Source organism: Manis pentadactyla, chromosome 10 (assembly GCF_030020395.1).
Source record: "Manis pentadactyla isolate mManPen7 chromosome 10, mManPen7.hap1, whole genome shotgun sequence".
NCBI classification, from domain to species: Eukaryota; Metazoa; Chordata; class Mammalia; order Pholidota; family Manidae; genus Manis; species Manis pentadactyla.
Genome location: NC_080028.1, coordinates 43057217 through 43078908, shown reverse-complemented (window position 1 = coordinate 43078908; position 21692 = coordinate 43057217). Strand labels below are relative to the sequence as shown.

The 21692-nt window shown below is 36.9% G+C and overlaps 1 protein-coding gene across 1 annotated transcript; it reads left to right on the top strand.

The window, feature by feature from the left end:
• The first annotated feature begins 15691 nt into the window (after positions 1–15691).
• Positions 15692–16630, top strand: LOC118908712 (olfactory receptor 6C2-like). The gene has a single exon (XM_036878601.2). The coding sequence runs from the start codon at positions 15692–15694 to the stop codon at positions 16628–16630; it is 939 nt and encodes a 312-aa protein (XP_036734496.2).
• Positions 16631–21692: the final 5062 nt, after the last annotated feature.

The following is a 21692-nucleotide window of genomic DNA, read 5'->3' as shown; positions in this document are numbered from 1 at the left end:
GAAATATGCCAGGCAGACAAAGACAAGTACCAAATGATTTCACTCATCTGTGGAGCATAAAAACAAAGAAAAAACTGAAGGAACAAAACAGCAGCAGAATCACAGAACCCAAGAATGGACTCACAGTTACCAAAGGGAAAGGGACTGGAGAGGACGGGTGGGAAGGGAGGGAGAAGGGGAATAAGGAGCATTACAATTAGCACACGTAATGTAGGTGGGGGGCACGGGGAAGGCAGTATATACAGAGACGACAAGTAATGATTCTATAACATCTTCGCTGATGGACAGTGATTGTAATGGGGTATATGGTGGGGACTTGATGATGGGAGGAATCTAGTAACCACAGCGTTGCTCATGTGATTGTATATTAATGATACCATAAAAGAATATATTTTACTGACAAGATAATCCTACCTGATAATTATTTCATGGATATTTTTCTTATAAGTGAGGTATACCACTTTATCCTCAATGGTCATTACATTACAAAACCATCATCTTTATGGTTTCCTCAACTTAAAATATTTTAATTAATAACTAACATGTACTTATTCACATTTTATGTGAGTTATTTGACTGTATGCACCAGTAAAAGAACAGTAATATCAGAGGCTCCAAATCCTAGTCTGTATTCTAACCTAATGAATATGACAGTAACTACTATGGAGTCTTTTAGGTCTGATGCAGCCCAAGGGATGGGCTTGATACGTTCAAGGATAAGTAAAATAACCATTTAGCAGGATGTTTTAAATGGGTAGCTACTCCTTTAAAGTTATTTCTAAACTTCATGCTTTAAGAGTCTATGAAAAAGGGAGACATATATTTTGACATTTTTTGTCAATTTTCATTATACTGTTATAGTGTGGATGTGATTATACCATCCAGTAGTAGACACAGGTGCTCTTATCCTTAATTCTGATCTCTTCCAAAAGCACTGCTCAAAGGTCATGTTCAGACACATTATCATGTTATATAGAACAAAGTGGCAGTTCAGAGATTACTTTTCAAATCCTCTCTGCATATGAAGATACTTCATGGATTCAGATTCTAGCACAAATATCTGTCCTCACAGCCTTTACCCATGGACTGTTTTTACACACCCTCTGTGGTTCTAGTTCCCAAACCTTTAGGCACAAAAATAACAAACAGTTCATACTTACTTTCTGGTGGCCCCCTTCACTTTTTGAAATTGAGCCCAAAGTTCTTCCTTGGGTCTGAAATACATTGGATGCTACAAGCTATAATTTTGAGTTAACTTTGCAATACTTCCAAGCCCCCCATAGTCTTCTAGGCAGAGTGCCTGCAAATGCAGGGGGATGTGCAATGGTACCGAGAGAGGCATCCTTTGCTCTTCTCATCACCAAGTCTACATGGAGGCTGATGAGAGCTCCTTTCTCACATTAAGCTATTAAATAATATTTCCCTGAATTCTGTGACTGGAAGACTGGTCAAGGGCAAATAACTGCTAGCAACTCCCCATGGCTGCTGGAGTGAGGATGATCTGACCTCAGTGTGCAAAGAAAGGGGTTGCTTTATAAATTTTCATTAGTAGAAATGGCATGTACTTTATTGGTTTCCTCTGCTTAAGAGCACAGGGAACAATTAAGTGAACAAACAAAAATGTCCTTGATGATTGTACTCAAACCACTAATGAATCTACAGGGAAATTAACTTTGTCAAAAAAAAAAGAAGAAGAAAAAATTAATCAGCACTTGTGGAGCAATGTCCACAGGGTTAAGAAATGCAAGCATAATAACATCATTTGCAGTAAAAAAAAAAAAAGTCAGATGATAAAATGGCAATTTGATTCTTGTCATGCTCTCTTCTCTTTACATTGTGTAAATGGGGCCACCTGATGATTTCTGTTACAACACATACTTGTATGATCTACTCAAGTCAGTCCTCCCCAGATATTTCATTATTAGTTCTTAAGATATTCTATTTTAATACTGGGAGAATTAACGTTTTTTTATTTTGTTCTACTGATCATATAGTTCATCCATGGGTCCTATTAAGATAGAACTAATGAGTATTAATTAATTAATCACTGCTATAACTCAGCTACTGATATTTCATTTCCAAAACATGCAGGGACCTTGTTAAACCAAAAGTTGTCATTCTGCTTATCAAGAATACATGCCCTGGTCGCATTGTGCTCAGTATACCCCATTCAATCATAGTCCGAATCTCAGGGATACACTCTTTACTATACTAAGCAAGAGAAGCTTTTATAAAGCCCAATTAGCTGAGAATTTTGAAGTCCGAGCTGGGGCCAGACACTCAGTATATGCATGTAACTTCCTGTGCTGGCTCACAACCCCTCTCCCTATCCAAAAGAAAGATTAAAAATTCTATACACCCTTATACCATCCCAGCAATCATATTCACTGTGGAAAGGCCTTCAGATCTTTTATAAACGTTGATCAGTTATTGAGAGAGGAGGGCAAGCCCTGAACATCAGCATCAGTGAGATTTTTTACCTGGGGAAAATAGAGCCTGAGGTGGGCAGGACAGACCAAGGGAAGCAGAGATACAGAGACAGACTTGGAGAAACAGAGGCAGGGGCACATTCACATGGGTCTCTTTCTGTACTTCCAGTTTCATTGTTTGGTCTATTTTTCACACTACTGAAAAAATAATTTTGTTCTTTTTAGGAGTATTTTCCTACTCTTGGTCCTCTGTATTTCTGTACAAATTTTAGAATCAGACTTTCACTTTACACAAAAATAGTTTGCTAGGATTTTGTAGGACTTTGTTTAATCAAAGAATCAATTGACCAATCAATTGTCAATTTGTTCAATCAATGTCACAATTGACATTTTTAGAGTATCAAGGCTTCCAATCTATTAACACGTTGTTACTATTGATTTATTTCGTTATTCTTTAATTTCTTTCTATATTTTATAAGTTTTCATTTTGGGTGCATATGCATTAGTGTGTTTAGGATTATTGCACATTTCTCATTAAGTTTAAAGTGTTCATTGTTTTGGGGTGCTATTATAAAGTAAATCATTAAAAATACTTATCTTCTAATATTTATCCTCTAGTATAAGAAGAAAAATTGGTTATTGTATATTGACTTTGTATTTATTAACTTTAAGTTGCCTATTATATTCTAAAAGTTTTTCTTAGATTATTTTGGACTTTCTACAAAAAGTGTATTTTCTAAGTAAACATAGGTTTATTCATGCCTTTTAAGTTCTTACATCTTTTGTCCCTTTCTGTTGATTAATTCTTCTGGCTTGAGCCGCTAATACAATGTAGAGCAGAAGTTGTTTATCAAATATCCTTCTCTTATCCCTGATCTCAGAAGTATGCTATCAACATTTCAACCTTAAGTATGATGTTTGCTAGATATTTGTGGGTATATGAACAGTTTTGCAGAGTAGAGATGCTCCCTTTTTTGTGTTTCCTAAAGTATTATCATTAATAAATATGGAACTATATCACACTTTTAAAATCTATTGAGAGAATCGTAGAATTTTATTCATAGTCTATTTATGTGGTAAAATTACATTGACTGATTTTCAAATCTCAAACCAGCCTTGAATCTCAGGAATTAATAGAAGTTTATCCCAATTTACCATCCTTTTCATATGACACTTGATTTATTTTGCAAACATTTGGTTTGGGACTTTTATGTGTTTGATTGTTACTGAAAAACTTGAAAAACCTGGACTGGATCTCTGACTGAAGAACCAAGTGGCACTCGGGGGTATTGGAGTGTTGAGGTTTATTTTACACCAGCAGGCTCAGAGGGGAGTAATCTCCCAAGGTCAGAGCCCAGAACAAAGGCAAGGGGAGCAATATATATCTTTCTGTTTCTGAGTCTGCAACAGTTCTACGTGCACAGCAAGCAAGCAAGCAAAGGGGAGTGAGTTTTGGGAGTGAGTGTCTGGTGGAGTGGGGAGTGAAGGGGAGGGGGAAACAAGAGTTTCTGTTGTTTTTGCTAAAGAAGAGAAGCAGAAGGGAGCCACCTGGACTAGATTGCTGACCTTGTAAATATTTCCCCGTCATGATCACAAGTGAGATTATCCTGAAATATTCCATCTTGTAACGTCTGACAGGGTTTTATTGAAAAGCAGCTTTATTAAAATTTAATTCATAAACCATACAATTTACCCATTTAAAGTGTACAATTTAATGGTTCTTATGATAATCACACATATATGCCAGCATCACAATAGTCAATTTTAGAATATTTCCATCACCACCAAAGAGGCTCCCATTTTAGCTGTTATCCCTTCACCTCCCCCTCCCATCCTTAAGCAATCACTAATCTACTTTCTGTCTTTATGGATTCCCCTCTTCTGGGCATTTATATAAAAGGAATCACAGGATATTTGGTCTTTGTGACAGGCTCCTATCACTTAGCACAATGTTCTCAAGTTTCATCCATGTTGTAGCATGTATCAGCACTTCATTTTCATGGCCTAACCATATTCACCATAGTGAATAGTAAATAGAAATACCCATGCAGACATTGTCATGTTGAATAAAGTGTAAGGCACAAGTATATGCTGTACTAGGATCCCCTTGAAATATAAATGTACATGAATATATCACATATAATTTACTCATTCATGTATTCATGGACATTGGGGTGTTTTCTACCTTTTGGCTTTTATGAATAATGCTGCTATGAACATTTGTATATGAGTTTTTGTGTGGATATATATGCTTTCATTTCTCTTGGGTGTATATTTAGAAATGGAATTTCTGTTTGAAGACATAACTTTATGTTTAATCATTTGAGGAATTGCTACACTTGTTTCCAAAGTGGCTGCATCAATTTACATTTCCACAAGCAAAATATGAGGGTTCCTAGTTCCCCACAACTTTGACAGCATATTTTATTAACTGAATTTCTTGATTCTAGCAATCCTAGTGGGTGTAAAGTCGTGTCTCATTGGAATTTTGATTTGCATTTCCATGATTATTAATGATATCCAACAACTTTTCTTGTGTTTACTAGTCATTTGTATACTTTTCTTATTGGATCGATATTATTAGCTATAATGTATTTTAAAACCACAGATACATATATGTATATATATCATATGTACAGGTAAATGTATGCATTAGTGAATTTTCCCACAGTAAATGCATCCAAGTAACCAGAGCCAGAATAATAGAGAAATTATTACCAAAGAACCCCCTTTCATACCAAAGTATACTTATCTGTCGAAAGGTGACAGGAATCTTGACCTTTATAGTTGCAATAACTCTTTTTAATTTTCTTGATCTTTAAATAAGTGGAATCATAGAGTGTCTGTTTTTTGAATCCAGAATTATACTTGTAAGCTTTACATGTTATTACACAAAATTGTATTTGTGAGCTTATACATGTTTCATATTTTTTATAGTTTGATCATTTTCATTGCATGAATAGAAAAAATATATTATTTTTACTTCTCAAGATAATTAATGTGATTCCAGGTTGGGGATATTTATAAACAATGCTGGTGAGTGTTAGGCTGGAGGAAAGAAAAACAAGGACATGCAAACAGAACAGACAGATGCCATAGGGGGAAAACAGACCAGACTCCAAGGTCCGTGCCTTATATGGAAAGGGGACAGCTCTTCCTGAATTCCATCCTTCTGATGTGCCAACTAAGACCCGGATATCAGCCTCCTCCCTCTTGGAAGGAAAAAAGTTTCTAGTTGTCTATTATGTCACCTTTAGCCAATCATACCTCTCCACACCCCATAGGATAGCTTGCCCACTCCTCCCCCTCCTAATCCCTTATAAGCCCCCACCTCCCTGACTGGGTGTGACTTCCCCAGCCTCTAATACCCAGACCATGGAACATCACCCAAGAGTGGCATTCAAATAAACTACCTGGCCCTTTGTTGCCTCTCTTCGCCTGCTTATTTTGGCTAAAATTTATCTTACATTGAGCACATTTTTGTGCACTTCATTTCATGGACATACATATATTCCTTTTGCTTCAACATTGTATATTTAAGAGTGATATTATTGTATTTTAGGTGTATGATAAATGTAATCCAAATGTGCAGACACTGTCAGATGAAGTACAGAGTCAAATTAAACGCTATCCTAAGCATCCTTTTGAAATGTAAATATCCAAATATGTTAAAAGAAGGTTGAAAATAGATAAATACCTAATTTAGCAGAATATTTCAAAAATTCCTTTCTGTGGAATCAATAGAGAATGTACAAAGAGAATTAGAAAGTACATAGAAGGTTGGAATAGCATTAAAAATCACCTTGTCCAGTATGATCAGTATAGGGATCACACCACCAAACAGAAAGAAAACACATTCTTCTTAAGTGCTAATGGATCACTCAACATCTCCCCATTTCCACCACCACCACCATCTCCTGGTAACCACCATTCTACTCTCAGTTCCTATAAGACCTGATTCTCATAAAAACTTTTATAGAGTACACACATCAGTTAAATCAGACAGTGTTTTTCTTTCTCTGTCTAGCTTATCTCACTTTGCATAATGCCCTCTAGGTATAACCATGTCCTTACAAATAGCAGAATTTCTCTCTTTCTTGAAGCTGAATAATAACCCATTGTGTATATGTATCACATCTTTCTTCATTCATTTCTTGGTAGACAACTAGGTTGTTTCCTATAATGCTACTACGAACATGGGAGTGCAAGTATCTTTTCAGCATCCTGTTTTCATTTCCTTTGTATATATCCCCAAAGTGGATTGATAAATCACAAGTCATTCTATTTTCAATTTTTTGAGGAACATCCACATTGTTTTCCATAATTTCTGACCAATTTACATTCTAACTGACAATGTACAAGTGTTCCTTTTTCTTGGCATCCTCACCAGTGTTTGTTATCTATCATTTTCTTTGTTTTATTAAGGTATCATTGATATACACTCTTATGAAGGTTTCACATGAGCAACATTGTGCTAACTACATTCATCCATATTATCAAGTCCCCCCTATATTCCCCATTGCAGTCCCTCTCCATCAGCATAGTAAGATGCCACAGAGTCCCTACTTATCTTCTGTGTGCTACACTGTCTTCCTCCTGACCACCCCCCCACACCATGTGTGCCAATCATAATGTTCCTCAATCCCCTTCTTCCTCCCTTCCCACCTGCCCTTCCCCACCACCGCCCTTTGGTAAGCACTAGTCCCTTCTTAGAGTCTGTGAGTCTGCTGCTGTTTTGTTCCTTTTTGCTTTGTTTTTATACTCCACAAATGAGGGGAATCATTTGGCACTTGTCTTTCTCTGCCTGGCTTATTTCACTGAGCATAATACCCTCTAGTTCCATCAATGTTGTTGCAAATGGTAGGATTTGTGTTCTTCTTAATGTTGAATGATATTCAATTGTGTATATGTACCACCTCTTCTTTATCCATTCATCTTTGATAGACACTTAGGTTGTTTCTATGTCCTGTTTACTGTAAATAGTGCTGTGATACACATAGAGGTGCATATGTCTTTATGAATGTGGAATCTTGTTTTCTTTGGGTAAATACCTAGGAGTGAAATTTCTGGGTCAAATGGTATTTCTGTATTCAGTTTTTTAAGGAACCTCCATAATGCTTTTCACAATAGTTGAACTAATTTACCTTCCCACCAGTAGTGTAGGAGGGTTCCCCTTTCCCCACAACCTTATCAGCATTTGTTTATCCTTGTCTTTTGTATGTTGGCCATACTAACTGGTGTGAGGTAATATCTCATGTGGTTTTAATTTGCATTTCCCTGATAATAAGCGATGTGGAGCATTTTTTCATGTGCCTGATGGCCATCTGAATTTCTTCTTTGGAGAAGTGTCTCTTCAGATCCTCTGCCCATTTTTTTTATCAGATTTTTTGCTTTTTGAGTGTTGAGCTGTGTGTATTCTTTATATATTTTGGATGTTAACCCCTTGTCAGATATGTCATTTATGACTGTATTCTCCCATACCATAGGATGACTTTTTGTTCTACTGATGGTGTCCTTTGCTTTACAGAAGCTTTTTAGTTTGATGTAGTCCCAGTTGTTCATTTTTGCTTTTGTTTTCCTTGCAAAATCCAATTTGTTAGCATATAATTTTTCATAGTATTCTCTAATAATTCTTTGTTTTTCTGTGGTGTCCATAGTGATTTTTCCTTTCTCATATCTGATTCTGTTTATGTGTGTAGACTCTCTTTTTTTCTTTATATGTCTGGCTAGGGGTTTATCTATTTTGTTTATTTTCTCAGAGAACCAACAACTGGTTTCATTGACTCTTTCTATTGTTTTATTCTTCTCAATTTTATTAATTTCTGCTCAGATATTTATTATGTCCCCCCTTGTACTGACTTTGGGCCTCATGTGTTCTTCTTTTTCTAATTTCATTAATTGTGAGTTTAGGCTTTTCATATGGGAATATTCTTCTTTCCTTATGTAATCCTGTATTGCAATATATCTCCCTCTAAGAATGGCCTTTGCTATGTCCCACAGATTTTCTGGTGTTGAGTTACTGTTTTCATTTGTCTCCATATATTGCTTGATCTCTGTTTTTATTTGGTCATTGATTCATTGGTATTTAGGAGCATTTTGTTAAACCTCCATTTTTTTGTCCACTTTTTGTTTTCTTTTCATAATTTATTTCTAGTTTCATACATTTGTGGTCTGAGAAGCTGGTTGGTACAATTTCAATCCTTCTGAATTTATTGGGGCTCTTTTTGTGGCCTAGTGTATGATCAATTCTTGAAAACGTTCTATGTGCACTTGAGAAGAATGTGTATCCTGCTGCTTTTGGATGGAGTGTTCTGTAAGGTTCTTCTGTTCTAATGCTGTTCAGTACCTCTGTCTGGTTAACCTGTCCTTTGGAGTGAGTGGTGTGCAAAGTCTCCTAAAATGAATGCATTGCATTCTATTTCCCCTTTTTATTCTGTTAGTATTTGTTTCACATATATACGTGTTTCTGTGTTGGGTACATAGATATATATAATTATTATATCCTCTTTCTGTACTAACCCCTTTATTATCATGTATTGTCCTTCTTTGTCTCTGTTACTTTCTTTGTTTTGAAGTCTATTTTGTCTGATTTTATTACTGCAACTCCTGCTTTTTTCTCCCTATTATTTGCATGCAACATCTTTTTCCATCCCTTTACTTTTAGTCTGTTTATGTCTTTGAATTTGAAGTAAGTCTCTTATAGGCAGTGTATAGACCAGTCTTGTTTTTTATCCATTCAGTAACTCTATGTCTTTTGATTGGTGCATTTAGTCAATTTATATTCAGGGTGATTATTGATAGATAAGTACTTACTGCCACTGCAGGCTTTAGATCGTGGTTACCAAAGGCTCAAGGGTAAGTTCTTTACTATCTAACAGTCTAACTTAACTCACTTAGTATGCTATTTCAAACACAATCTAAAGATTCTCTTTTTTTTCCCTCTCTTCTTTTTCTTCCTTCTCCATTCTTTATATATTAGGTGTCATTTTCTGTACTCTTCGTGTTTCAGTCGACTGACTTTGGGTGTAGTTGATTTAATTTTGCATTTGCTTAGCAATTGATTGGCCAACTTCCTCTACCGTGGTTTTATTTCCTCTGGTGACAGCTACTTAGCCTTTGGAGCACTTCCATCTGTAGCAGTCCCTCCAAAATACACTGTAGGGACAGTTTGCGGGAGGTTAATTCCCTTAACTTTTGCTTATCTGGAAATTGTTTAATCCTTTCTTCAAATTTAAATGATAATCTTGCTGAGTAGAGGATTCTTGGTTTGAGGCTCTTCTGTTTCATTGCATTAAATATCATGCGCCTCCCTTCTGGCCTGTAAGGTTTCTGCTGAGAAGTCTGGTGATAGCCTGATGGGCTTTCCTTTGTATGTGATCTTTTTTCTCTCTCTGGCTGTTTTTAATATTCTGTCCTTAACCTTGATTTTTGTCATTTTTATTATTATATGTCTTGGTGTTGTCTTCCTTGGGTCCCTTGTGTTGGGAGATCTGTGCACCTCCATGGTCTCAGAGACTATCTCCTTCCCCAGATGGGGAACAATTACCTCCTCAAAGACACTTTCTGTTCCTTTTTCTCTCTCTTTTTCTTTTGGTACCCCTATAATGTGAATATTGGTCTGTTTGGATTGGTCAGACATTTCTCTTAATAGTCTTTCATTCATTGAGATCTTTTATTTTCTGTGCCTCAGCTTCTTTGTGTTCCTGTTTTCTAATTTCTATTTCATTTACCATCTCCTTTACCTCATATAATCTGATTTTAAATCCCTCCATTGTATGTTTCATTTCAGGTACTGTATTTTACAAGGTTTCTATCTCTTTCTTGATTTTCACCCTGAGGTCTTGAATATCTTTCTGTAGCTCTGTGAGCATGTTTATTATTTTTATTTTCAAATCATTTTCAAGAAGCTTGGTGATATCAATTTCACTTGGCCCTCTTTCTGGTGTTTGTTGGATTTTGGTTGTACTAGGTTCTTTTGATGTTTTATATTTGTAATGAGTAATTCTGAATAATAACTTTGTGTAGGCAGCACCCTCTAGTGCCCAGAGGCTCTACTCTCTGGAGCTTCTCAGCTCCTGGAGCAATGGTGAGGGTTGCAGGTGAGATGTGCTGATGCCTGCCAGGAGGAAAATGCTCTTTCTGGCTTCCCAGCTGCAGTGCCTGCCTCCACTGCCAGTACCAGTGGGCCAAGATCACAGGGAGGATCCTCTATGCCCCTGTAGCTGCTATAGGTGGAGCTACCCTCTAGCTGGCCTTGCGCAATGGTGGGGCCAGTAGTTTTGTGAACTGGTGCTGGCCAGGTGGAAGGAACAGAATGCTGTGTATCTCCGTAAGGGGGCCTCACGGCTGCATTTCCAGCAAGGGGTATGGAGTGTCTTACACTCCCGAAAGTCCCAAACTGCTGGGCTGAGTGTGCCGGGACAATTTTGTCCACCTGTCCGTTTTCCTGAGCAGTAAGCTCTGGAAAAGCTTCCTTGCCCTCTTAGCAGCTCTCTCACTGTTGGAAAGTCTCTCAGAATGCCTGCCTTTCTTTTTTCCTGGAGCACCAGCTACAGATACCTGTTTTCTACAGACAGCTGGAATCTCAGCCTCTCTGAGTATTCCACCTGTCTTTGATTTCCAACCCTAATAATCTCCAGAGCACCATGTAATGGAGGTTCGTGCTCCCAGAGCAGATATCCAAGCCTGGGTGTTCAGCAGCCCTAGGCCTCCACACTCTCCCCACTCAATTTCTCTTCCTCCTGCTGGTGAGCTGGGGTGGGGGAAGGGCTTAGGTTCTGCTGGAACATGGCTTTACTACTCTACCCTTTTCCATGAAGTCTTCTTTTTTCTCCAGATGTAGGCAATCCATTGCACTCTTCTTTCCTATTGCTATTTCAGTATTATTTGCTATAGTCAGGTTGTATTTATTATATTTTCATATTATATGTAATTTTGGGAGGAAGTTTCTCTCTCCTCATTTTGCCATCTTTAAGCCCCTCCTATCTCTTGTTTTCTTGATAATAGCCATTCTAGCATTGGGAAGTGATAGTTCATTGTGGTTTTGATTTGCATTTCCCTGATGATTCATGATGTTGATCATCTTTTCATATACCAGTTAGCCATATGGATGTCTTCTTTGGAAAAATAACTATTTAGTTTTTTGGCTATTTTTTAATCAGGTTTCTTTTGTCATTGTTATTGAGTTGTATCTGTTTCTTATGTATTTTGGAATTTTTAAGGATCATCCATACTGTTTATCTGGTATGGTTTGCAAAAATGTTCTCCTGTTTGGTAGGTTCCCTTTTCAGTTTGTTGATGATTTCCCTGTGTGCAAAATTTTCTTAGTTTGATGTAGTCCAACTTACTGATTTTTGCTTTTGTCTCTTGTTTTTGGGTCATATCCAAAATATTATTCCCAAAGTAATGTAAAGGAAGTTCTTCTCTATATTGTCTTCTACGTATCTTATACTTTTAAGTCTTATGTTTAAGTCTGTAATCCATTTCCAGTTAATTTTCATAAGCTGTGTGAGACAGGGGTCCAATTCCATTTTTCAGTATGTGGTTATTCTGTTTTCCCAACACCATTATTGCAAAGACTCCTTTTCTCGTTGAGTGTTCTTGGCTTCCTTGTAAAATAATGTTATGTGAAAATTAATTTCAGAGCACTTTTTTCTGTTCCATTGGTTAATGTGTCTTCTTCTTGGACCACAGTGTTTTAATGGTAGCTTTGTAGTGTAGTTTGAAATCAGGAAGTATGATACCTTCAGCTTTGTTGTCTTTTCTGATTATTTCTCTGGCTGGTTCATAAAAAGCAATTAAAGTAAATATTTAAATATTTAAATTTATTAATATTAATAAACATTTAACAAATATTAATTTTATTAAACATTAAAAAATGCTTGTTAGTGTTGTATTGAACATTAATAAAGTTAAGAAATATTAAAAGGAAATAATTTCAAAAATAAACAGCATGACTCATTTAAAAAGTATAAAATATGAAGGATATGAAAAATACATAAGGCTTTTTTAGAAAAATATAAATTTTTTCTGAAATTCTATGTAACATGATATTCTATGCAAAGAAAATAGTACAAACACAATTGAAGACCAAAAAAACTGGAAAAATATTTGCAACCCACATAACAATAAGTTGTTAATACATAAGAATTAATAACAATGTAAAGTCCTAGGAAATATTGTAATAAGAAGATATATGTACAAAAATGTGCTCTGCATAATAGCTGAAGGTTGATTTAAAAATAAACATAAATTTATAATAAAAATTGTAGAATCATATAATAAGCTCAAGGCAGTAAATTTTTTATGATATTGATAGTTTTCTTAAGAAATCACAAAGTTTCAGCTATTAGGATTGATTTCATATTATGACTGAAAGTACCAAAATGAAATTACATGTTTCCCAAATGCTGATACAAATTTATAACTACTGAGATAAAAAGTTTAAGTTTTTAATGATAAAAGTTATTTGAGAAACAACCCATAAATGGTTTCATATTTGTGAATATACTAATAATATTAATATTTAAATAGGAAATTTACAGTAGGGTATAAGAAACATTAATAGCAGTTACTACCTTTTACCTTTATTTCTTTATTTTTGTTATCTTAATTTTTTAACAAAAATAACAGTTACATGAGTAAAAATATGTTATCAAAGGAGAAATGCGATAATTGTATTCTGTTAAGTCAATTAGCAGCTATAGATGTTATTGAATAAAAAAGGAAGAAAAGGTAGACTTGCTCTTTTTTTATTAGATTTTATGTTGTGTAAAGTCCTGCACTGAATGTCACTGTGGAATCTTCAATTCTCTGAAGACTTCATTCCCACTGCTGCCTGTTTCAGGATTTTTGCCAAAAGGTTACACAAAAGATTGATAAATAACATTAGACTGTAATTCACATGGGACTCCTGTCCACATAAAAGGCTATGCAAAACTTTTCTCATCCTTCTAATCCTCAGGATGTTCAGGGACAAATACCCAACTCAAATCAATATGTCTGTGGTCTTTGAGAGACTTAGAAAATTATTTTCTATCAGAAACAGTTTGATACATTTTACCAAAAGTAGAGAGATATGAATAGTTAATTGAATTGTGGTAAAAAGAAAAAAGTTTATAATTTTTAATTTATTGAAGATTTTGATAGCCCTGGATTTGTATATCAATAAATAGTAGGCCACCTAAAATAGGTGAAATGAAAGACTTCTGGAAGCAACCTTGAATCGGAAATCATCTGCTGATATAATTTAGATCCCTGCACTCTAAAATGTTCTGTTTATAAAACACAAAAGAAGTAAATGTGTATTAGTCAAACAATAGTGTCAATTTGTTTTCAGGATATTTAGGAGCAAGGACATGGCTTAAAGTTTCCAGACTTCTGTAAGACACAGTTGTGTTAAGACTGAAGGAAAGGGAGGTAGGTGGCCTGCATATATTTCGTTTTCTATATATTGAGGCTATTATTCTATTTATTAAAATTGCTTAATCAGTTGTTACTATTCACTTTATTTCTTGTTAGTTTTGTGATGCCCACATTCCTGGGAGTGCCCAGCTCATCCTAAAACATCAAACCAGGGTCATTCTTGCGTCCCTTTACTGAAACCTATAAACTCTTGGAGATTTATTATGGGAAATGGGCAAATGGTGGGTACAGAGTGTCTCACACTTCTGAAGGAAAGGGCTGTTTTAAAACATGTTGGTGAAGCCTTCATATAGCCAATCAATTAGAATTTATATAGGAAATGATGTGGGGTTTTTTTCAATTTATTTATGATCTAAACAAGCACTGGCAATTGAAATCACTTTAGCAGGTATAAATGCAGTTCATGTAGCTGGTGTTCACTAAGGACCAACCACAGAGCAGCTGTTGGTCCAAACCCAGAATTTAAGAGTTTTAACCTCTGGTGTTAATATGTTTCTGGCAGATGTATTGAGAAAGTATGAATGGATTCCATAAAGGATAGCTATTTCTCTGCCAAACCGTGGTAAGTCAGGTAACAGTTTATTGCTTTATGCAGGTACCTACATACATGCTGAGTGTGTAGTCAGGCTGTGGTGTGACTCAGGAGCCACTCAGAGCATTTCATCCACCAACTGTAAATGCCAACGGGAATCCTAAATTAGAGTTAGGAAGATGGTAAAAGTAAGAGGTGTCAGGATAGTTTTGAAATAGATTCTACATAATAAATAATATAACTTGATCTAAGCTGAAGCTAAATATTTTCTTGAATCAACTCTATATCTCAGTGACCTTCAGATCTGTGGCTATTACATTTAAAAAGATAAAAATCCTGTTTCCAACAAAATTTTTACATCATCTATTAAGCATCAAGTGTGAAATAAACACAGAAAGTTTTAATGTGGCTTGGGAGATTTGGAAGGACTACTCTGAACAGTCCAAGTAGAAAACAGAGGGATCAGTCACAAAAAGCCAGGTATAGGTTAGAATCAGCTAAATGGATGGAGTAATGGGAAGGGAAAAAAACATAAACAATTATGTGAAATTTTTTTCCAGACAGGTAGTCCATGTAAGATGACTCATGCAGTGTATCAGTCTTCAACTGCATTGATAGATGAAACTAGAAACCTATTGTGTTATAAACACACATCATGTGTTTTAAATCTATTTAGGAAAAAAGGTTACAAGCAGATCATGAAACTGAGTCAAGTTTTGGGTAGTGAAAAAATAAATATTCTTAGGGGACAAATGTGCTATGGGCCAATGTATTGTAGGAGCAAATTTAAAAGACAGTGGACATTTTAAAAGCTATCATGAAAAAATTATGTTTCCCTTGGACTATATTCTTTAAGGAATCCATAAATACTTTAATTTTTTTTCAAATACCAGTCATGACCATTTGGTAGACCATAAAATCAATGAAGATATAAGTATTTATTTTTAATGAGTTATATTAGAACATAAAACATCAGAAAGTAGGGTATCGAAGGTTTAGTATGTTTTGTTTCAGGTTTATGTATGTAAGTATGTATTTGTGTGGGCTGCAATACAAAATGTCTATCTTAGAATTAAGTTGTAGTAAAAACGTTTGAAAGTCAAGTTTGTAATCTATCTAACTATATGCTATCAGCAGCCAGGAGTATGAATTATATTTACAATCCATTATTAAGTAAAACAAAATACACGAAAATGTACTGCTTGGCTTTTCTGAAAAAAATTCATCATAAAACCTTTTTCACGTCTTCTCAGAGCTTACTTCACTCAGTTTTCCAAGCAGATTGGGCGACAGTCAGGACCCACGAATGAGAAACCATACTTCAGTAACAAGATTCATTCTTCTGGGATTGACAGATGACCCTCAGCTACAGATGCTGATTTTTATATTTCTACTGATCACCTACATGCTGAGTTTCACTGGAAACCTGAGCATCATCATCCTCACATTAGTGGATTCTCACCTTAAAACTGCAATGTACATTTTTCTCCAAAATTTTTCCTTCCTAGAAATCTCATTCACCTCTGCCTGCATTCCTAGATTCTTGTACAGCTTATCAACAGGTGACAGGACAATTACCTATAATGCTTGTGTATGCCAACTGTTTTTTATAGATATTTTTGCAGTCACAGAATTTTTTCTCCTGGCCACCATGTCCTTTGATCGATATGTAGCCATCTGCAAACCCCTGCATTACATGACTATTATGAACTACAGGGTCTGCAAAAGGCTCGTCTTCTGCTGTTGGATGATGTCTTTGTTGATCATATTACCACCACTCAGCTTGGGACTGGACCTGGAATTCTGTGCCTCTAATGCCATTGACCACTTTGCATGTGATGCTAACCCTATGCTGAAGGTCTCATGCTCAGATACATGGCTCATAGAGCAGATGGTTATTGTCTGTGCTGTGATGACTTTCCTCATGACTCTGGTGTGTGTGGTTCTGTCCTACATGTACATCATCAGAACCATTCTAAGACTCCCCTCTGCCCAGCAGAGGACAAAAGCCTTTTCCACCTGTTCTTCCCACATTATAGTGGTTTCCATCACCTATGGCAGCTGCATCTTTGTTTATATCAAATCTTCAGCAAAAGTTGAAATGGCCATTAATAAGGGAGTGTCAATACTCACTACTTCCATTTCCCCCATGCTGAACCCATTTATTTATACTCTGAGGAACAAACAAGTGAAACAAGCCTTTAATGACTTAGTCAAAAGATTTATATTGCTGTCAAAGAATTAGGGGAACACTGATGTCAGGATCTCTAAGCATATTCTTCAGTTACTATGTAATTTGATCTGTTCCCAATCTAGATTTGGCCTTCCATTCAGTACTGTCCCTGAATGTAAGTCATCCCATGACACCACAAATGGGGTCAAATTACCCCATTTCTCTCTTTACAAGGAAATCTCTTTTAGATGACAATCTTAATGAAGAAAAATGAGAGTAAGTGTTTCAGGAAATCTAAGCATGACTTCACTCAACCAATGCTGAAAGGATTGGGTAATTTATCATAGAATATTAGTACAGTAGTTCACACCATTCCTCCAAATAAAAAACAAAAACAAAATAAAAGCCTTGCTCAAATAAGAGACATAATGTATAAAAGAATCAGTACTTTTCTAAGTGTTACAAGAAAATATTTCATAAACCTGAGATATATTTTAAAACAAGGAAGAAGTATAAGATGTAGGATAGAAAGAAGCATTTACTAATGAGAAGTCTTTAAAATCACAAGACTCACATATTTCATTGACTGGATCCAATCCAATATAAAAATCATTTAAAATTTGTCAATGGAATATGAAGTTACAGTGAAGAGAGAAATGCAATGGTAATTCCTGTTAAAGATAAATCCTTCACTGAAGTCATATAAAACAGATTGATATTGATATACCAATTAAAATGTTAAATCTTTAATGTAGAGTATTTAAGCAAACAGATGGCAGCAAACTGAAGGAAACTAATACAGGGTTAGAAGAGTGATAAATAAATAAGCAGTAAGCCAAATATACTGGGAATAAAAAAAAAAGAGAAACAGAATATAATGTGAATACCAGAATCAATGTGATGATTTGCTTTTTTAGTGAAAGGAAAATGTCATTTCAAGAATCCAAATTATACACCTGTAACTCTGGAGGGAAAATATATTCCCAGCCAGGGGCAAATAAACCTTTGAAGCTTAAGTCAGTCAAAGGGAGAAGTGAAGTGGGAGAAACCTGTTTATTGCTTACAAGTTGTCTCATCCTGCTTGCCAATGTCTCTCATGACCTAGCTGCAAAAATAACCCACCAAAACTTCTCCAGTCCAGGTGCACGCTAGCTCCCCACTCCACTTGTAATCATCTATTGATATGGAGATGGACTACTTCTCTCCACACCTTGGAAACACCTAGTGAGTGATACGGAGATGAACTAAGGCCAGGTGAGAGATTCTGAAAATATTGCAATTTTCCCCCAGCCCAACCTTTCAGAAATCTCACCTCACAATCACTCACTCCCCATGTTCTGCAATGGCCCAGTGTGAGAACCCTGGAGCGCTGTAACCAGACTAATTACATACAATAACAACAGCAATAAAATCATGATAATCTTCGAGCTGGAGCATCCAGCTAGGCTCAAAGTCCTATGCAGATTAAGTCCATAGGTCACCCATTCCACAGGAGGCTGTCAGCTCAATGGTCAGGGAGTTCAGCGCACTCATCATGTGGCAGCTGCAGGAAGGGGGCTGGTCCAGGCCACAAGAACTGCAGAACAGATCCTTAAAGGTGATAAGATACATGTTTTAATGACACCAGCAGAGGCAAGTCTTGGCCATCAGATAGTATGCGTTCAAGAGAGTGGTCTGTGATAGGAGAGTGGCAGGTATGGGATCTTGACCTGGTCTAGTGTAGCAGACCTCCACTCCACTCCCTGGGGGAGTTACAGATGGGTCAATATATAGGGCTACAGGGCATGCATGCACTGGCCATAAAGATATAGCAAAACTTCCCTTTAAGATGCTCTTACATCCTGGTCGTTTCGGGTACACTACCATGATGTTTGGGGGCCACTCAGCTGTGACTCCAGGAACACACAGGAGGCCAGCTTGCAGGCCTTTTCCCCAAAGTGCCGGAAGGGCCAGCCATCACTGGTCCATGTGTTGAAATGTCCAGGGCCATGCCCACTCCACAGAGTCTCTGTGGTTGAATGCAGTTGGGGCTGGCGGCAGGATGTTGCTCTGCTGGCCAAATCCTAGCTTCAATAACTCCTCTTTGGTTTGCACATACAGTTGTACAGGAGAAGCATCAATGTGTGTCAGCATGTCCACAGGACTCAAAACTTCTTTTTAGGGCTTCTCATTCAAATGCCATAGCACTGTCCATAGTGAACTGACCAACCCAGTAGACTATTGGTGTTCAAATTCAGGCAAGATTTCAGCAAACCATTGTACCCCTCTATCATGCCTGCCTCAGTAGGATTATATGAAACTTCCACTTTATTCCTAATACTGCACCCATTCTTGTAACGCATGTCCAGTAAAGTGGATGCCTTGATCACCCTCAATCACCTGCAGCTAGCCATTGCCTGCAAGGAGACTCTCTAAGGCCCCTTTTGGTGGTTTGCTGATCTGCATGTCATGCAGGAAAAGAAACCAAAAGGCTGGTAGCTGTGTCCACACAAGTCATGGCACACCAATATGCTTCTGATATGGGCAGAGGCCCAATATAGTCTGTCTGCCACCTGACAAGGTGCACTGGCCCCTTGACTATAGTCCCACACTGTTGAGGGACTCGGTGTCAATCTCACTTAGATAGAGCACACAAGGCACTCCTTCCGGGCTCTGCTGACTTCTTGAAAGGTCAACACAAGCCCCACCAACGGGCTACAGCTCACATTGTCTTTTGCCCTGTGTGCAACAAACACTGATATAGCCACAGGGCTACATCAGAGACAGGGTTTCCTTCTAGCGAATTCATGTGGGCCAGTGTGTCTGCTTCATCATTCCCTGCGGATGTCAAATGCAAATGGCCAGTGACATGATACTATACAGTGTCTTAGTCTGACCAGAAGCCCATAGATCTTGCTAAAGCTCTTGCTCCCAAAGGGGCCAGTTACTCACCATCCAGTTGACAGGGCCCCATGGCAGTAGCCACAGGGTCAAGCCCCTGATAGACGGCCCAGCTGTTAGTGCAGACAACTACTGGGAAGGGCTCCTGGGTGATCGCGAGCCATACTGCCCACAGCTCCACCTATTGGCTGCTCTTCCCCTCCCCATCCTCCATCCATACTGTCTCTGTCTTAGAATGGAAAGCCACAGGAATTTTTGATGGTAAAGTTGGGTGTAGGTAAGATGAAGTAGGAATTGTGAAATGGGGAGTGGGTGTGTAATGGGTGTAAAGTAACAGCTATGCAAGAGGAATAGATTCTGGAATCTGCTGTACAACATAGTGTCTATAGTTACTACTACATTTTCCACCTAAAATTTTAAAAGGATAGATCTCATGTTTAGGGTTCTTACCACAGTAAAAAATTCTAACTGAGGAAGAAAAAAAACCATTCATGTTCTAATAACAATAAAAAATTTTTCCATGCCAAAAAAATAGTTGGATGGAAAGCAAGAAAATTAAACACAGACTAGATATATCCCTTTGTGGGACAGTTGCTGTTAGATGGAGCATAAAACTGAGGTGATAGACAGATAGTAATGATGGAGTGAGGGTTTGCTTAAATTCTAACTTTTATTTGGAAATAATTTCAACTTTAATGAAAACTTGCATGATTAATAAGAGTAGTACCAAAATTCACGAATAATTGGCTGCATGTACTGTTAATTTTTTTTTCCCATTTACCTTATTATTTGCTGTTGATCTCTCTTCACAATAGGTTTTAAGACACACTTGTGGTTAGATACATACATCATGGCGCTTTACTGCTATATTCTTAAACACTTCAGTGTGCGTGTCCTAAGAATGAACACAATCATTTCTTCTAATTTGTGGTCCATATGTCATTTACGTCTCCAACAAATATCCTTCATAGCATTGTCTCTCCCTTCTACACACAATCCACATTGGGTCAGGTATTGCATTCAAGTGTTATGATTCTTTACCCTCCTCATTTGGACCATTTCTACAGCCTATATGTATTCCTAAGATGGACATTTTATAGAATATACTTTCCCTTCACTCCCTTTTTTCAATAGAACTTCCTTAGTTTGGGTTTCTCTGATGTTTTCTAATGATTCAGTTCAAGTCATCCATTAGAGTTAGCATAACACACAGATGGTATTATGTCATCCTCAGGGTGACACATCTGGTCACCTGGTTAAGTTGTCCAATTACTCCATCACTAATTACTATTTTTCTCTTTCAGCAGCTAAGTAGACTATCTTAAGACCATGCAAGTATCCTGCTCCTCAACAAAGTATTCCCCTAGATTTTGCAAGGCTTGATGGGTTTTGACTGATTTGCTCTTTACTGTAATGATTGCAAATGATGATTTCAAACTCCAGCCCTCCTTCCACCTGTAGCTGCTCCTTGGCATCTATTATAAGCAACAGCCTTCCCTTGTCAACATAATTGATGCAACGGATTGCTTATATTCATGGACTCATGAATTCTCAGTTTTCAATGCCTATAATTCATTGTTGTACTTAATAATTACAGTGCTCAAATTGTCACACATATTTGTCCTTGAGACACTCTTCAATCTGGCTTATCTGGACCTTAAAATAACTCCATTTAAAATCACTTCAATTTTGTCCCAGACTTTAACATAATAAGTTGTACCTATTCTACTTCAGTCCTGGATCAGGCAGTTCTTAGGGAGTACTGGATCATTTTATTTTGGAACACAGCCCCACTTCTGGGCTGTAGGTGAGCTCATTGCTACCTGCATATCTTTTTGCTTAGCCATTGTAGTGGGCTTAGGTAGTGTAAGTAAGTATATATATAACATATATATATAACACCATATAAATTCATATATTTGCATAAAATATATGTGCACACATGCATATGTGCACACATAGATGTATAAACACCTTCATATATGTATTTTAGGAGTTATAAATTTTCACTGATAATGCCCATTCCAGTCCATCCATTCAGAGTACCTGCTTGTTTTTCTATATTTGTGTCTTCCCAATTCTTTGTTGAAATCCCTGACAATCAGCATATTCTCATTGGCTTGGTTCTATTATAGATACAAAATAGCACAGCTTTTTCCATGCCACTTTTAAAAATAAGAGTACTAAAAAGAGTTCATGATTTGCTTACAGCTCTTCCTGTTCTCCTTTAGGACCAAGACTGAGGGGATACAGC

What these genes read in the sequence shown, in the direction of transcription:
- LOC118908712 (XM_036878601.2), top strand. Translation starts at nt 15,692, where the DNA reads ATGAGAAACCATACTTCAGTAACAAGATTCATTCTTCTGGGATTGACA.